Source organism: Drosophila kikkawai, chromosome 3L (genome assembly GCF_030179895.1).
Source record: "Drosophila kikkawai strain 14028-0561.14 chromosome 3L, DkikHiC1v2, whole genome shotgun sequence".
NCBI classification, from domain to species: Eukaryota; Metazoa; Arthropoda; class Insecta; order Diptera; family Drosophilidae; genus Drosophila; species Drosophila kikkawai.
In genome coordinates this window covers 20894321-20911961 of record NC_091730.1, presented here as the reverse complement: position 1 = coordinate 20911961, position 17641 = coordinate 20894321, and the positions used below count along the sequence as shown (strand labels likewise).

At 46.1% G+C, this 17641-nt stretch overlaps 5 protein-coding genes across 10 annotated transcripts; 2 read left to right on the top strand and 3 right to left on the bottom strand.

Annotated features, from left to right (window-relative positions):
- Positions 1-766: 766 nt before the first annotated feature.
- LOC108078916 (uncharacterized) lies at positions 767-2563 on the top strand. 2 transcript variants are annotated; one of them, XM_017173053.3, is made up of 2 exons: positions 767-1020; positions 2073-2557. In XM_017173053.3, exon 2 carries the CDS (start codon positions 2082-2084, stop codon positions 2469-2471), a length of 390 nt encoding a protein of 129 aa, XP_017028542.1. In that variant the 5' UTR covers positions 767-1020; positions 2073-2081; the 3' UTR covers positions 2472-2557. The 2 variants fall into 2 exon arrangements, with proteins under 2 accessions (XP_017028542.1, XP_070141482.1); XM_070285381.1 differs by lacking the exon at positions 767-1020 and adding an exon at positions 1739-1880 and having other exon boundaries at positions 2073-2563.
- Galk (N-acetylgalactosamine kinase) lies at positions 2548-5457 on the bottom strand. Of its 3 annotated transcripts, none has more exons than XM_017173051.3 (6): positions 5319-5457; positions 4407-4588; positions 4174-4347; positions 3386-4119; positions 2917-3121; positions 2548-2856 (listed from the first exon to the last, which is right to left on the bottom strand). In XM_017173051.3, the coding sequence occupies exons 2-6, from the start codon at positions 4580-4582 to the stop codon at positions 2670-2672; spliced, it is 1476 nt and encodes a 491-aa protein (XP_017028540.1). In that variant the 5' UTR covers positions 4583-4588; positions 5319-5457; the 3' UTR covers positions 2548-2669. The 3 variants fall into 3 exon arrangements, with proteins under 3 accessions (XP_017028540.1, XP_017028539.1, XP_070141481.1); XM_017173050.3 differs by lacking the exon at positions 5319-5457 and adding an exon at positions 4814-4984; XM_070285380.1 differs by lacking the exon at positions 5319-5457 and adding an exon at positions 4656-4674.
- Positions 5458-6193: 736 nt separating this feature from the next.
- LOC108078945 (protein phosphatase methylesterase 1) lies at positions 6194-8677 on the top strand. The gene is made up of 6 exons (XM_017173094.2): positions 6194-6391; positions 6462-6660; positions 6737-6846; positions 7177-7488; positions 7554-7772; positions 7834-8677. Exons 1-6 carry the CDS (start codon positions 6318-6320, stop codon positions 8141-8143), a joined length of 1224 nt encoding a protein of 407 aa, XP_017028583.1. The 5' UTR covers positions 6194-6317; the 3' UTR covers positions 8144-8677.
- An 8-nt stretch (positions 8678-8685) lies between these two features.
- On the bottom strand, positions 8686-9882 carry LOC108078947 (UPF0193 protein EVG1 homolog). Its single transcript, XM_017173096.3, has 3 exons — positions 9571-9882; positions 9008-9379; positions 8686-8952 (listed from the first exon to the last, which is right to left on the bottom strand). The coding sequence occupies exons 1-3, from the start codon at positions 9761-9763 to the stop codon at positions 8777-8779; spliced, it is 741 nt and encodes a 246-aa protein (XP_017028585.1). The 5' UTR covers positions 9764-9882; the 3' UTR covers positions 8686-8776.
- A 234-nt stretch (positions 9883-10116) lies between these two features.
- Positions 10117-17570, bottom strand: smg (sterile alpha motif domain containing protein 4 smaug). Of its 3 annotated transcripts, XM_070286135.1 has the most exons (4): positions 17125-17569; positions 12617-15108; positions 11972-12557; positions 10117-11084 (listed from the first exon to the last, which is right to left on the bottom strand). In XM_070286135.1, the coding sequence occupies exons 2-4, from the start codon at positions 14983-14985 to the stop codon at positions 11043-11045; spliced, it is 2997 nt and encodes a 998-aa protein (XP_070142236.1). In that variant the 5' UTR covers positions 14986-15108; positions 17125-17569; the 3' UTR covers positions 10117-11042. The 3 variants fall into 3 exon arrangements, with proteins under 3 accessions (XP_070142236.1, XP_017028382.1, XP_017028381.1); XM_017172893.3 differs by lacking the exon at positions 10117-11084 and having other exon boundaries at positions 11103-12557; positions 17125-17570; XM_017172892.3 differs by lacking the exons at positions 10117-11084; positions 17125-17569 and adding an exon at positions 16208-16511 and having other exon boundaries at positions 11103-12557.
- Positions 17571-17641: the final 71 nt, after the last annotated feature.

Sequence of the window (17641 nt, the reverse complement as noted above, 5' to 3'; positions counted from 1 at the left end):
GTTTTCTTATTATTATTGGAGTATTTTATATTCTTATTTATCAATTCACATCATATCTTTACATCCTACCGATAAGGATTGTTTTTTTTATTAATATGCTCCAACTCACATCAGGTGCCCAAAGGTAAGGACACGTGTTTAATATTTGTATATTTTAGGTTAAACTTAATCCAAAATGCCTTTTTGGGGTTTTTAGGATTGAAGTACGTTATAGGAACTTTTTAAGCTATTTTCTCCAAGCATTTAAGTTCAGGAAATCTTATTATTATTTTCATAAACTCCCTAAATAGATAAACTCCTCAGGTTAACAATATTTGGGCATAATATATATATATTATTTTTCTACGTGACTATGTTGATATTAAAGAAATGGCAATGGTAACCTCTCATTATAAGATACCTTTTTTTCTGAGTACATGGAACTCAAACATATGAAAAATATACCTACATATATGTTCATATGTAACATCTGTGCGACTTTTGCCATGCGTAACACTGCCGGCAGGCAATCCAATCCAAATCCGACCTTTTTTGGGGGGCACTTTTATGGAGCATGAGAAACCGGAGGAGACAGACAGATATCATTGCTTTTAATTGCCCCGATCGCAGCGCCTAGGCCTAGGTCAGTCGCAATTGCAGTCTCCGCCATCTCGGGCTCAGTCTCGCAGTCTCTCTCTCAGCCTCAGCGCCATAATTAATTTAATAAAATGTAAAGCAGCCAGTTTGAAAAAAAAAAAAAATAAAATAACAAAACAAAAAACTTGACTCATTCTCGTCGCTCAGAAGCGACGACTTTGAGCGCGTTTCGGATTGGATTCGGTTGACTCACAACTTTTGAGTTCAACTCGTTTTTGTGGCATTCAACGGCAAGCGAATAAAAGTTCGCTGCCTCGAAATTCTATGATCAGTTTACAGTCTCAACTTCACCCAGACCCAGGTGTTCCAGTTTCGGTTAAAGGTGCCTTTGCCTTCCTTCTTCCCGCAGAGGATTAGCCCCCGCTGAAAAGTATCCATAACAAAGTGAGTGCCAAGTGCCGTGAAACCAAATCCCCTCCATTCGGATCGGTTGTGTGGGATCGTAACCTTGACTTTGGCTTTAATCAAAAAATAACAAATTTGACTCGGAATATATGTAATGGCGCCATTATACACACAGTGAACATATGCATTTAACAGTGGCTGTGATCTTGGAATTAATAAAGTGGAAAATGTGTGTGACCTTTTTAAAGGATATGAAATTATGTAAAAAAGGAATTGAATATTTAAATTATTAAAAATCATATCATCCCTTAAATTTGTCAAAGAAATTATTAAATGAAAATCTAAAGAAAATTAAAGAAAGAAATTAAACAAAAATAAGATTTCAAAATCAAAATTTGTTTTAATTAAATTTTAAATGATTTAAAGATTAATTTGAATTGTAAAAAATAATAATGTTTTTCCTACCTTTCGAGTTTGTTTAGATGGATAAAACTTTTTTCTTAAAATCTTAAATTATCAAAAAAAAAAATACTGCGATTAATGGATGTATCTAAATAATAATTTCCCTTACTTAAACTCCCTTTAAACATCTAAATTCATTATATAAATTAATGAAGAACTCCCAGAAAGACCACTGTGGCTGTATCTCTAGCCCGAGCTTGATTGCTTTGTTCCAAACCAAATTGGAGCACTCTACGTTTGACAATTAAAGCTCGCCATTCAGCCTGAGCTGCAGCCAGTCCAATTCTTATCAATAAAAAAGCCAGTTTCAGTTGCAAAAAGTTCACGGATTAGCAACTGTAACTCATTGGCGCAAATAGTCCGAGTCCGAGTGCGGGTTCGAGCCAAGATCTCCGCGCGCTGCCCACTCTCGACCATATGCGATAATTGATTTTCCCGTACATAATTTATGACGCACGAAACTGACAGCCGACTTGTAGATTAAAAACTGCCACTGACCGACCGACCGACCGGCGGACCGACAGGCGGCAATAAATCTGTCCATATCAGTTTATTAGAACGTCGGACAATATAATAATGCCAGCTCCTGCTCAGCTCCTTTTTAACCCCCTCTCACTGCCTCTCTGCAGCCAATCATCATGCTGACCGCCTGCCAAGTAGCGCTGATCGCCGGATGCTTGGCCACTCTAGCCGTGAGCTCCGTTCGGTCGCAGTTCTTCTACCACCAGGCGCTGGGCTTGCCTTCCACTCACTCCGCTTCTTACGAACCGGCCAATCCCTACCAGGGATATGCCACCGCTGATGCTCATCCTTCGGTGGTGCGGAATGCCCAATGGGAGGCCGAGCTGCCGCCAGAGCTCTCCAAAAGTGCGCGCTTCTATAATGATCCTGTGATTGCCGCCAACCTGGCCAAGGAGTCGCTGCTGACGAGAAAGGAAATGGCCGTGGTGCATCGTGAGGCTGAAAAAATACCCCGGGAACAGGTCTACAAGCTGTTCAAGAACGCCGGCTACCTGAATCGCAGATAGACAGCCGTCGCGTAGCCGAGCTGAGTTCCATTTCCCACGTGCCTTGTTGTATTCTAGCTTCTAAAAATTGTTAATATATTGTAAATACGATTAAATGTTTTTCTTTACATGTATAAAAGATTTTCATGGAATCAAAGTAGTGACTGACTAAGTTCTACATTTGCTTTTGGTATATAAATGCTGGAGGGGGGGAATCCTTCACTGAACATACAACTCAGCTCCGTTCCCGGGAAGCGTGGCAAAGACCACCTCGTTGAAGTCGTTGGGCTGATGGCGCTCCAGCAGATGGGATGGCAGCTGAGCATAGTAGTCCCGCTTCAGAGCCTTTATGTACGCATCCGCGGCTTCAACGGAATCGCACATGGCCACTATACAGCCGCCCCAACTGGAAAAGTACACAACAATTAATATAGGCACAGAATTGTACAGTTCTGTATAAGCTTACCCAGCTCCCGTGACACGAGCACTGACTTGCTGCTCATTGGATATGGCAATTAGACGCTCCACATCTGGATGCGAGCATTCGTAAAGCTCCCGGAGACTCTCGTGAGACTGGCGCATGAGCTCTCCCAGCTTCTTGGCATCCTCAAGACTGGGTCGCACAGCCAACTGCTCACAAATCTTCCGGAATTTGGCCACTCGACCAGTTTCTGTGAGGCCAAAAATAAAGTCAATAACTTGTGCGAAATGTAAGCGAGAGTTTTACAAGTAATATTTTTCAAGCTGGTAGAAAAACACTGTCAATGACTCATGAATTACCTCTAACTACTCGTTTAGCAATCAGGGATCGGAACATCTTATTTGCGATCCCTTTTTGCAATTAGTTAAATAAGCTAATTAATTGATTATAAATAATTTGTACTTAATTTATAAATTTAAAATATAAAATTGAATTTGTAAGACCCCAAACTCACCCTGAATAACGTGCAGGGCCCGCTGCCGCAGCTTGAACTGTTCCATGTGCCGCGTGTTGGCGGACAGAAACTTGGTCTCCAGTTCCTGCTCCGTGATGCCCAGCTCCTTGCAGATGTCCGCTCGCGTATAGTTCCATTTGGTGAGGTTGTCCTTGATCAACTTCTCGAATGTTTCGTTGTCCATTTGGCAGGCCTCCTCCAGATCGATGAAGCGCACAATGTCCTGCCAGTTGGCCAGACCCTTGTGCTTGGCCAGCCAACGCGTGGCCAGTCGGCACTCCACCACCCGTTCGTTGTAGTCCGATGAGGCGGCCTTGTTTTTCTGCGCCAGACTGTTGGCCACCACAAAGCACTTGCCCGCTGGCAATGTCACCGGAGTGCCCTTGAGCTTGGGATGGAATTCGATGTGATGGGCACAGCCGACGCGACCCAAGTAGGCGATGGCCTGGTCCATGCCACCGCTGTGCGTGCCAATGTATTGCTCACACTTGGCCGAAATGGAGGCCAGCTCCCGGCGATCCAGCTGCTTGCCCTGAACATGGGCCGTGGCCAGAACAGCGGAGCTGACCATGGCACTGGAGCTGGAGAGACCGGCGGCCAGGGGCACGTTGCCGTCCACAGCAATGCGCATACCAATGGATTTCCATTGGCTGCCCAGATTCTCCTGGATGCCCTTGATGCCGCACAGGAAGTAGTTGTACCAGGCGGGACCTCCACTTTTTGGTAGCTCAATTCTGGCATTGGAATTTATTAATGAAAAGCTTTGTTATTAGATCAATAACACTCACTTGAGAGTCTTTAGGTCCGCATCATAGCCCTGGAACTTGGCCTCCTCCAAATTCCTTAGCTGCAGCTGGCTGTCAGCAGGATTTTTGGCCACTGCCAGGAAGATGCTTTGGCTCACAGCCATGGGCAGCACCGAATAGCCGCAGTAGTCCACATGCTCCCCAATGATGTTGACTCTGCCACGATTGCAAGTAAAAGTTAAAAAAAATTAACAACAATTAACAACGTAACCAACCTTCCTGGAACACGAACGTAGAACTCGGGATCTACTCCGAACTGCTGCTTGAAGAAGGCGCCCAGGTTCTGGACACGTTCGTAGATCTTGGAATTCGGCTGAAGCTTCTCCGGTGCCACGAACTGAACGCCGCCGGCATCCGCAGCCCTAGCAGTTCCATTCCCGTTGGCAGTCATGTTCACCTGTCGGCGGTTGAAATTTTAATAACACTTCATCATCATTCCAGCAACCGTAGCTGGTGCGACGAACCGTAAACGTGTCGCAAAACAACTCGTTAATCTTTATTTACTGCCCAAAACACATTATCATACGTAAACAAACCGCACACACACACACGACACGTTGCGTCGTTGCACCTGTACGTCAGCGAGGGTGTGCAAAAATTAGCTTATCAGGCCGGTGCTTACCTTATCAGAATGTCGAAGTAGCTATTGGCACACAAAGTGGTGAACTAACATGTTATCGGTTGGGGAAGCAGTAAGCAAAGCACTGAAATCCCAGATTGAGAACTTATTTAGCGCTTTAATTGGAAAAAACAAAGTTCAAAAATGCACTCTGCCGGCAAATGAGAGAAGGGCGTGCGAGAGCGAGAGGGCCAAGGCTAACAGCTGTCTATTTAGAGTGGCCAAAGCGTGCGAAAGCTTCTCTCAGGACATGAACGGGATTTTGGTACCGTTACAATTTGTTTGTTTCTGATATCGTCAAAATAGATAAATTTAATTTAACCCTTAAAAACATAAGCAATGAAAACAACTACAACAATTTGCTGTTATCTCACATCAAGCACATATTTTAACATTTGTTTTAATAACATTTCAAAATACCGTTGCATCACTTGTTGTTCACATTACAAATTAGACCTTGATAAAAATTGCAATTGTTTAAGAGTTTTGCTTTTTTGCCGATACATACCCAGAAAATTTCTTATCTTTCTCTTTATGAGGTCAAATTAACTTGGAGCGGTTCTCAGGCCTTATCACAGAAGTTCTAGTTTTCGGTGTGAGCACGTCTCGCGTTGCGTTCCATCAAGCAACTGAGCAATCCGACCCGTGCCGTTTCCGTTTTTGTTAGGTCCGGAATTCATACGGTTGGACGTCTTTATGGGAAACCAGCTTGGTTTCAACTTGTTTAGTTGCTAATAGAGTACTTAAATGTTTTCATTTTAGAAGGAAAAGTATTAATTAGTTGTAATTTTTTATTTGAATACCAATGATATCCATCTTAGCGATGCCCTACTGTAAAGGGGGTATCAGTAGGAACTTGTTGAGAGTTTTGTTTGTTTTAATGTTGCTGTCTTCACCGTTATATAGGTCAAACGTTCTTCATAATATACACACCAATGCTCTCTGGCTTGCGTTCTGTAAAACAGGTTTCTGAATTTCTATCACCTTAAAATGTGGTTTTTGGCCCCCACTTAAAGAAAGGCCATTACCTTGGTCATCATTTTGTCATTAAACTGAAGTATTTGCTCAGATGATAAGATTCAAAGTGTTTGTGCAATTAAATCATAAGTGAAATATGTGAATCTAATAAAGATAAGATTAAGCATTTTAAAAGAAAATATATGTATAAAAACTATTCTCGAAAAAAACAGCTTGAATGTTTCAAATCAGTTAAAACATTGTTTATATTTTTGATTTTTAAATAAATTCCGTTGTCATACATACTTGCCAGATGGTAAACAGCCACCTGAAAGCGCTGCCAGCTCGTTTTTCGCCTTCCTAAAATCGATATTTTTATAGAATCGATAGTCTCAATATTGAAATCGTTTTTTTTGCCATCCCTATCATCACTTGAAAGATATTTGTTTTTGAAAACGGATTTTCCCGAGCCAGAAAAGTGCAAATTACCATTTGCACCTGCACCCAAGTAGCACCTGGCGTTGGCCCCACCGCGGAGACAATCGAGACAATGTCGAGCTTGCAGCGCACGATGCTGAAGGGCAAATTGCCACCCACAATTCCTGGCGGGCGCATCGGAAGAGCGTAAGTGCTGCTGCTGCTGCGAAGGAGGGATGAGGCGTACGCGGTTACCACCTAATTTGGCTAATTGCAGGGACTCCTTCAAGAAGTCGCGCATCCGCGACTACAAGCCGGGCATGTGGAACGAGTTCTTCGCGGAGAAGGAGGACGTCACGGTGGATGAGCAGCGTACCTTTCGGGTCTACCGCACCAAGCAGCCGGATAAGCCGGGACCAGTACTGCTTTTGCTCCATGGCGGCGGCTATTCGGCGCTCACCTGGGCGCATTTTTGTGTAAGTATCTGGGAAATTTGCTACGCGTTGAGGTTGTTTATTAATTGGTTATTTGATTAACTACGCCCACCTGTAGTCGGAGGTAACGAGTATGATCCACTGCCAGTGCCTGTGCATCGATTTGAGGGGTCACGGCGATAGCAAGGTGGATGACGAGGACGATCTTTCAGCGGATACGTTGGCCAAGTGAGTTTATTCCATCTGAAATCTAAAGAATGAACAAAGTTATAGAACCAGTTTTTTTTTAAGGTTTTGTTGCAATAGTTTATAATTAAAAAATATGTTTCTAAAATGTTCCTAATTTTAACCTTCGGTAAGAATTTAGTGACCTTTATATTGGTTTTTTCTTACATGTATATATTTGAAAACAATGACGTAATCCCATTGGTAAAATGTATATTATATAAACTGTTTTTTTGTATTTATTATTTAAATTATTTTTTTAATTCAAGTTTTTTACAAACACTACACAAATACCCACATTTTAAAATTGATGTTGAAATTCCCTTAAAACAGAGACATTGCCGACTTGCTCCTGAAGCTTTACCCCGAGGATATGCCACAGGTCTATGTCGTTGGCCATTCGATGGGCGGCGCCATTGCCGTGCACTTTGCCCACATGGCTCTGGTGCCCAATTTAATTGGAATAACCGTCATCGATGTGGTGGAGGGCACTGCCATGGAGGCTTTGGCCAGCATGCAGAGCTTCCTGCGCTCCCGTCCAAAGTATTTCCAGAGCATACCAAATGCCATCGAATGGTGCATCCGTAGCGGCCAAGTGCGCAATGTAGACAGCGCCAAGGTGTCCATGCCGGGTCAGATAATCAAGTGAGTCCAACTACATTCCTCTAATTATTAAAGTACTAAATATAGTGCATATTTCGCCCCTTAAGCTGTACAACGAACAAACTGGCAACGAATGACCTGCCATTGCCCGATGATGTCCTGGAGGAGGCTCACCACACCAGTATGTTTCCCAATCCGTTTAGCATTTCCGAGGATGAGGAAGTGTCGCCGCCAGGCGATGAGACAAGCGAAGGCGAAAGTGCAGCAGCGGGCACTGATTTCAAGAAGCCCGTCACGACCAAAGCGAATACCGATGCAGCCAAGAAGTAAGCTCAAAATTACTTACTGTGACCTTTAATCTGATTACACATCCCCACTTTTTTTCAGTTACACCTGGCGTATTGATCTGTCCAAGTCAGAGAAGTACTGGGTCGGCTGGTTCTCCGGTCTGAGCGACAAGTTTCTGAACTTACGCCTACCCAAGCAGCTGCTCCTCGCCAGCATCGATGGCCTGGACCGTACGTTGACCGTTGGCCAAATGCAGGGCCGTTTCCAGATGCAGGTCTTGGCCCGTTGCGGCCACGCTGTCCACGAGGACCGTCCACACGAGGTGGCTGAGGTGATTAGCGGCTACTTGATACGAAATCGGTTTGCGGAGGCCGCCGGCGAGTTTCGCTGCCACATGCCGTCGTGCTAAGCGAGCCGTAGCTGCAGCCGCCCCTGAATCCAAGGTTGATGAGCACAAGCTGAGGTCACAACAAAATGTCTATTTTTGAATGGAGCATTACATTTTGAACTAACACAGATGCGTGCATATATATATATATATATATATACATGTAGTGAGTAGGTGCAGATATATATATATAGCCGTATGTATATTCTATATACGCGTATAATCAAGTAATTTATTCGGTACTTTTAATTAAATCTATGAATTTCTAACGTTGTACTTTATACTCATTTTTGCCAAAATCAAAACCAGCGAAACCAACGAGGAAAGCAGGAGCAAAGACCTTATAATAATAAGATGCATAAACATCGTAGGGCGTTACTCATCTTGTTAATACAATGTCTTTGGCAGGCGGCTTCTTAGATTGTTGTTACAATGAGTGTGTATTAAATATGTGCCAGAGATCAAAATGAAATTTAACGAAATCCAAATTATACCCATACGAATGCAAATAAGTTGAATAAAGCTATTTATTAATCGAATGTTAACTGAAATTCACGCTCGACTGGAATTAATCTTGGCATTTATTGAATTCGGTTTGCTCGTTTTGAAAAGAAAAACATGAAACTTTGCCAACAGGGAATAACACACACATTTTTAGTCCACAAAACGGAAGCCACCATCGGACTTCATCTTCATCTTGGACTCCAAGGCCTGGATGCGACGCAATCGCTCGGCGATCTGTTCGCGTATCTCCGGACGATACTTCTTGCCCTGGCCCAGGGACTCCATTTCCGTCAGCCACTCGGCTCGCTCGTTGATCTGGTCCAAAACTGTCAGATGGTAGGGGTTAATATGGAACCTAAAGCTTCAAGTCTTTCCACTTACGCTCATTGATGAGATCCTCTTCGGTTACATTTTGCTCTTCGCGTGGACGACGACGCGGCTTGATGGCCGGATCGGGCAGATGAGTGCCCGCCATGGTGAACTGCAGCTGAGACTTGGCCTTCTCGCCTTGCATACGATTGTCGGTGGGCGGACGGTAGTAGCTCTGCTTGTAAGCCCCGCTGGCCTCGATCTGGCGAAGATTCTTGCGCTTGGCATTGCGTGCACGCTCTAGGATGGCCAGTGTCTCCTTGTCCGGATCATTGTTGGTATTGGGACGCGGCGGCGCTGGCAATGGCAAAGGATCGCCAGTACGAAGGCTCTCGTCGATCTGCTTGCGCACCATCATCGACATTTTGGACTCTTTGACGAGTACTATTCAGAGATTGCAGAACTTTTATTAGATTCACAAGAAACAATTGGGAATCTCCCGAGTCCTTTGTGGTGTTGGTTAGTGGGGACTCGGGAGATTTCCAGCAACTTCTAGGCCTCTACTTTTTGACCATTTTGCTCAGAATATACCTAACCCCCCTCTAAGGTATTCCCTCCCCCACAAACCAACTTACATCGAATCAGATCGGCGGTCTCCTTGCTATACTGCACCTTTGCCGTATGAAAAGCCCCAGCACCGCCTGGAACAATCCGTTCGCTTGGCCACATCGGTATCTTCTGCCCGCCATCTCCCTGCGGCTCCTGCTGGGCCATCAAACCCCCGGGCAGGGCCTTGATCTGAACATTATTAAAGCGATGTCGACTCATTTTCTGCTAAAATCTATGTAATTTGGGTAGAATTATGCGGAAATAGCTTCGTTAATTTCGTCGTGTGGCGTGTTTCAAGAATACCTTCGGTATGGGAGTTGTTTTACGACGGACAACAAACCCGGAGACGCATGGCAACCTGCGTTGTTAGGCAAAAGGCAAACAGCATGGGTATTTTTTGTTTGTTTTTAATTCTCGAAATAATTTATTGAAAATAAATATATATGTGGGGGTGTGTGGGGGGGTAGGTACACACATCCTGATAGACTATCCTTTGCACACATTCTTCGTCTACGAGTAGTTGCACTTTACATTAAACCATTTAATTTTGTCGCTAAAATACAATTTTAGGCTATTTCTTTATCCCAACTTGCGCCGTACACAATCTAGGCTGTTGTTTATTAATAAATAAAAGCATATCAGCAATTTACAATGTTGCGGTTGTTGTAGCTATTTTTGAAATATCGACAAGAAATTAGAAAACGAAAAACATTTCCAAGCAAGATTTACACATGCGGTTTGTTCGGTTTCTTTTGTTTTTACACAATTAAAATTAGGCTACGCGTTTTTACGCTCTCTTATTGGTATTGATTTTTTGGCTGCCTTTGCCTCGCCATCGTCGTTAATTAAGCTTATTATGCTGCGACATACATTCGTTCGTACATCTAAATCTATATATAATGTATAATTTCTTTGAAAACAACTAAAACATAACATCATCATATTGAGTGGTTGATAAACAATTGACTAAAGCAAACATAATGGTAAGTGGTAGAGATAGATGATCGAGGATTATTATGCATATGCTTATGCACTGCTCGGGGGTCGGGGACTTACGCTTACTTATACAAAATACAATACAATTCCTCCTTCGATTCCAACACAACAATATAGACAGTGAAACATTGAAGTTTAGTGTTGTTCCTCCTCCTCCTGTCTGGGGTTCAGCAAACATGTTCCCTTTTTAATTTAAAATAAATTATGTGTGTACGTGTATATACTACATAAACATATCCATTGTGTGACTTTTACTACATCATTCAGCAAGCAATGTTTTTGATTCGCGCCAACAGCTCTCTCAGCTTTCGTTTCTAGTTTCTCATTCCATCTCAAGCTTCCCTTCAAGTTTTCTTTAGTTGCGAAAAGTAATCTTAGTCAGTCTCATGGTCACGATGCAGAGTTCATTTTATAATTTTCACTAGATAAACCTTTTTCGTCGTCGTTCAGCGGGGGTATTCCTTTAATCCTTCGTTTGGGTGGATGGTGATGGATGTTTGAATTAGAATAGCGTAAAATGTTGATCGAATTTGGCCAAATTTTCCTACGTAGAGAGAAGTTATTGTGTATTGTGTGTGTGTGGTGTGTGTGTGTTGTTAGTTGAACTACAGAAATGGCGACGAACATTTACGAAACCTAGACATTAATAACATTGACATTGCCACGCCCCGCTGCCCGCCAGCTGACCTGGGGATGGTGCAGAGGCAAACTGGGCTCCATGGGTTCCCAACGGCCAGCCGTTGGACCTGCGAGCACGACCAGCTGGAGAGCAGCTTCTGGGAGCGTCTCTTGGCACACATAATTAATAAACTTAACATTTAAACAAACTATATATCGGCTTACGAACTAAAAACGATTACAAAACGGCATGACAGGGGGCAGAACTAGACGCGTCACAAACATAGATACGATTTTTACAAAACTATATATATATATATATGTATAAAAACATTAATGTTCGTTTCTTGCAAAATCAAACTTTAAACACGGTTCAAAGCTAGGTGTGAACACAAAAGAGTGTGTGTGCTGGCAGCTGGCTCAGTTCATGGCCTGCTCAGTCATTTGGCGGCACAGCGTCTCGAGTTGTTCCAGACTCTTGAAATCGTTCAGCTTGTACTCGGCGACGTGGGGCGACATTCCGCCCAGGCCCACCAGTCCTGGCTGGGACAGGCAATGATCAACGGCATTGTTATTCTTGCTGCTTTGCTGACAGAGATTGTGGCCACAGGCACTACCATTTACACCGCCACCATTGGAGCACAGACAGCTGCCATTGCTGACAGCGGCGGCGGCTGCAGCCAGCAGTTGCAGCTGCTGTTGATTTATCAAATTGTTATTCAGCATGCTGTTGTTATTGTTGTTGTTGCTGCTGATCAGGATCTGCGGCTGCTGATCATGCTGCTGCTGCTGCTCCTGACTTTGATTACTAACCATCACAACGGCGGCCATTGTCTTCTTTGGTTGCTGCTCCCCACTGGACAGGGTTCCTCCATTTCCGCTGAGCTTCCGCTGCTGCTGCTGCTGATTGCGCTCCATCACCAAGCTGTCGTTGGATCCACTGTTGGTCAGCACTCCCTGGCCGGGCTTGAAGATCAGCTGCTGTGGCTGCTGCGGTCCGCCGGCCACCAGGATCAGATTGTTCAGCGATCGGCGGTGCGACTGTGGCGGTGTCTGCTGTGGCAGAGCCGGAAAGTGATTGTGCTGCTGCAGCATCTGTTGCATTTGCTGGGCATGATGGTGCGGCTTGAGGGGCTGCTGCTGCTGCGGATTACCCATGAAACTGGGGTAGGAGGAGCTCTTGTACTGCGGCTGATGCGACGGACCGCCACCGTAGCCATTGTAGTCGAACTGCGGCAACGGCGGCGGCGGGAGCGGCTGTTGCTGCTGTGGATGGTGGGGCAGCGGATGCTGGAGGCAGTTTAACGAGAAATTCAGCATGTCGTTGGAGTTCTTGCGGTTGTTAATCCTGTCGTTGCTGCCGTTCTTCGTATCGCACTTGCGAGTCTTGCCATTCCATCTGTGCAAAAGGCGAGAGTTAGTTACTAATTCGAATCTTTCCGGAACACCAACACTTACCTTGGTTTGTTTATGCTTCCATTGCTGGGACCGCTCACTACTCCCGGCTTCACATGATGCAACTTCGGCACCATGGAGATCTTCAGCTTGGACAACTTGAACTTCAGCTCCTTAAGCTGATTGGCATGGTTCATGAATGCCTCGTTATGTATGGAGCGGTCCAGTATCCACATAAACACTCCCAGGGTCTCGTCGTCCTGCGCAGCATACGGATCCTGCTGCAGAGTATTACTCACAATATCGATGACCTTGAGGAAGCGCAGTCCAATGTTCTCCTCCGGCGGCCCAATGGCCTCCACTGGTTTCATCGGCGTCAACACAATGTTCGTTAGCTCCTCGACCGCCGTGCTCAGCTTCATTTGGCCCGTAATTAGCTCCTGTTCGACACGACCAAGAATGTGGGCTCGCTCTTTCAGCTTTTCGATACACAGGGCCAGCTTGTGGGAGGCCCCTTTTGTCACTCCAACGCTCTGCAAAAAGTCCTCGGTGATCAGCAGCATCTCCTCGTACGTCATGTTCTTGAACAGCTCGATGTACTTGTGCAGGCGCAGGGACTTTAGCCAGAGGCCAATGCCTGACATGCCCACATTGCGGGTGTGGAACTTGATGTAGTTGGGCTTGAACTCGTCCAACCGCGTATCGGAGCCACTGTTGGCCAGGGCTCCGCGCTGGTGCTCAATGGAGAGGGAGAAGCTACGCGGCTTGTTGGCAAACTGGGCCAGGTTCTCCGTGGAATTGGAGCAGTTGTCGTTGACGGTGATCACCGATGAGTTGGATGAGCTGGAGCAGCTGGAGATCGTTTGTGTGGTGAGACTGTTGGAGCGTCGCGTCTTCAGTGCCGCAATCTTGCTGTCCAGACTCCAGCGATTGATGTCGCCAAACTGATCGCCTACATTGCCCATCAGGATCGAGGCATAGGGCGGGGCCTGGAGGAACTGCTGCTGCTGGAGATGCTGCGGCGGCTGCAAGCGATCGTTGAGGGCGTCCACTGCCGACGAATTGCGGCATAGATTACTGGTGCTGGCCAGGCTGCTGCTGCTGCAGGCCTCTCCCATGTCCGCCGTGGACGGATCAAAGTCAAGTATTTCCGTGCCATTCTTGCTGAACGACGTGTCATGGTCGTCGCCGCCACCAATTCCAAGCATCGAGCCCGCTGCCGCTCCAGCAACGACGCCGTTGACCAGCGAAGAGCTGCCCTCAAGTGACAGGCCGAGGCTATTCTGACTAGATGCTAATTCGTTCAGGGTAATACCATTTAGATTATCACAGAGTGGATTGATCGATCCGTTGGAGCTGCCGCCGGCTCCAGCTCCTCCTGCGCTGCCGCGCCAGTCTCCACTGCCGGCCAGCTTGAGCTGCAGCTGCTTGCTGGGCGGAGCAATCGTTTGCCAGTCGTTGGTACGCGAAGATCGGCTGCCACTGGCCACCGACGAACAGGAGGCTGTCGAGGAGCTGGCCGCTGACGAGGAGCAGCTACCACTGCCTGTGGAGCTTCCACCGGCCACCAGTTGCGGGGAGGGCTGCAGGAAGTAGCTGCGATTAGTCAGGCCCGCCGCCGCCGCCTGGATGTGATCCTCCAGGTGACGCAGCCAGATATTGAGCGACCGTCGGTCGTCGCTGGTGATAGCCGGATGGATGAGCAGGTATGAGAAGATCTGCTGCACCAGCTCCGTGGGCACAATCTGCTGCATGGTGTCCTTGACGGCCACCGGAATTAGGGTCAGGTAGATGAGCTTGGCCTCCTCGTTGCCGGGCTTCAGCAGCGGCAGCATGTTGAGCACCTCGTGCAGTATGTCCTCCTTGCGGGCGTACAGCTTCCGCTCGTCGCACTGCGCCGATGTGGTGATCTGAAAGTCACTGCCGTAGCATGGCATCGAATCCTTATCCGATGACGAGGAGGACATGGCATCGAGGAGATCGCAGGGCTGGAACGTCTTGTAGGCATTCAGCAGATTCTGCAAATACGCCGGATTGTTCGCATTGATGTCTATGACCACGCTGCTGAGGTTCGTCTGCGAGGTGCCCAGATTCTGGGTCAGATTGCTGTCAATCGAATACTGAAGGAACTTGAGGCTCGGGTAGCGCAGACGCTTTAGCAGCGCGTACATCACAACGGTTCGCTCGCAGTCGTTCCACTTCTCAAAGAGATTTGTCACTGTGGTCACCTGCTCGCAGAACAGAGCATTGGACGCCTGGTTCTGGTTCTGGCTGGGATTGGGGTTCGGGTTGGAATTGCCATTGGCCTGTGTGGCCGTCGTCGTGGCTGCAACTGCTGTTGCTGCTGCCTCCTTGGGCGTGGATGTGCTGGGGAGCTGGTGCATCTCGTGCGCTGATGCACTGTTGTCAGTTGTTCCAGTTTGGTACTTCATCTCGTTGTTAGTTATAGTTTGCTGCTTGTTTTGGTTATGTTTCCTCTTGGTTTCCTATTATAATTTATGGTATTATAATTGTAACGGCTTCTTGGTGCTTATTTTTGGTTGCGTTTCCTTTTCCTGAAATAAACAAAAGTTTGGATTTTATTACTGGTTTGCACCTATAACCACGTGATCGGCTTCCAATCACTTGTCATATTTCCAAGAAGACAACACTTGGAGTGGCGTGCGTGACAATAAAATCAACTTGAAGCTCGAAACTTAATCAAATCAGTTTTCGCTAATTTGTTAAATTTACAAGCCGAGCAGTAGCAGCAACAACTACACCAATAATAGCAAATAATCTGTAATTGACGAATGGAAATTAGCATTTGCATGGACTGTGTCGGCTGTCGGCTTATCAGGTAAGCAAATAAATAACAAAATATATAACACCTTCGTTTGGGCGATGGCGCAAGTGACGAGCAGCAGCGACGACGGCGATATATAAATCAATAAAATAACAAACATTTTAACTCGATTTCGGGATTTCGATTGCAGGGGAGGCAGGGGAGGACTGGGGATTAGTGGGGGTGCGACGTCGACCCAGAAGTTTGGTTAGGTTTCATGCAGTTCGCAGTTCGCACTTTTCATTTAGTTTCGTTGTTGCCATTGCTGCTCATTGCTTGTCTCTTGTGTGTGTGTGTGCCCATTTTCGAATCTTGTTTCTTTCGCCTGCTGTTTCTTCTCCCCTTCTTGCTGCCAATGTTGTTGTTGTTTCTGGTGTTGCTCTGGCGACTTTCTTCGATTTTTTTCTACTGTTATAATTTAAACCTCTCAGCAATGCAGCTGCGTGTGTGTGTGTGCGTGTGCGGCGGGCAAGCACTAAAACATAACGGAGCCCAATTACTGCATTAAAAGCACAGCACACCAGCTACTGCCGCCGTGGAATTTACCAATGTTTACTTTTTTACTATTTAACGCTTTTCGATGAAAAGTTTCACATTTTTTGCCAGCGACGAGAGTAGCGGTAGCCATCATTTTTCCTGTCGCACCTCGATCTAACGGTACCCCTGTCGCGATCTTTGAGGTTATGCGTCACTGCACCGCTGCAATTGCTGTTATTTTCTAACCGGCTTTTGCTAAAAGTTCCCAAAGTTCAATAAACGCGCTCACACAAAGGCACATCCACACACACGTACAGTTTTTGCGAAAAATCCTGGACGAACTTGAAACTCACACAATATTGCGCCTTGCGAATATTTGCCTTTTCAGCAGCAAGCGCGATCACAGCCGTTTGGCATACTCTTTATTTACTTTCTCGCATGCACAATATAAATTTGATTATCTGTAGTTGGGCAATCGCACTCAACATACAGATGGAGAGACAAACACAAAACAATGCTTGTTTTTATTAAATAAGCAAAGATGAGGACTGCACTGAACCGAGCACTGGGATGAGATGCGATGCGATGCTGCAGTGGGGGCACCGCGGAGGAGGAGCGGCTGATGGCGAATGATTGGCGATTGGCGATGGCGCTGCCGCTGGCGTCAGCGAAATGTGTGTGGCGTTTTAGAAAGAAAATGGTGGAGCAAGCGAATCGGACCAAAAAGGAAGCAGCGGGAGCGCGCCTTTTTTCTGACAGCCCCGAAAGGAACGGGAACGCAACGATGCTGCTTCTGTCACGGAAGATGGGGAGAGAGAGTGAAGGGGTGGGGAGGAGACCTTGCCAGTGCTGCTGACGCGCGCGTCAGTGTGAGTGAGGGAGAGTGACACACTGAGCTAGCGAAATGCATGAGGCAATGCACGGGCGAAATTGCGGCAAATTACATGAGAGAGCATTACAGGGCAGCTGGCTCTCGCTCACTCTTTTGCTTTCCGCTTTGCTAACATGCATTGCACACAATTGTTTTCATTTCCACACTCACTTTCCGTGCCTGCCGTCCGTCGTTTTCTTGCAAGGCGAGCGGGGAGAGCAAGGGATGAGGCTGGCTCTTGGGGTTTGTTGTTTCCACAGCACACACACACACCCAGATTGGCCCCCAAAATCACGCCCCACCCACCTTAGCCACGCCACGGTCGGCCAGACAACAAAAATATATGGCGTTTGGCAGTGTGCGCTTGTGCCAAAATCGTTCGTTCTATTTTTCAATTACCTTTTTGCCTTCTATTCGCCTGCTGCAAACCTTGAAATTATTTTCTGTTGCAATTCACAGTTTTTGATCGCTCCGCAGCACGAAAACCGAGCATATTTCGCTAATTTGATATGCTATCGGACCTCGCATTTATTAATTTATAATTTTCACCTTTGCTATTCCTGCGCGCGCGTATGTGTGTGGCGGTATGGGTGTGTGTATTTTTTATTAGCACTTTTGGGCCTTGTTGTTTTTGCTAAATCATAACTGCACATCGCCTTTTTTTAGCCACACACTGCCTGCGGGTTCGCGCAACGTGCTTTCACAAATGCCCGGAAACGGAGAACTGCGCTCGGCCGTTGTTGCACATAGTTGTATGCATGTTTTCGCCAGCGTTTTTAGTTTTCAGCAAATAATTAATTATTAATTTTCACGCGTTGGGACAGTGTGACCCGCGGCTTGTTTTTCGAAAACGCGGTAGGGTTGTTGATTATCAAAATTTCGAAATCGCAATATTTTTGATATTTGTTGATATTTT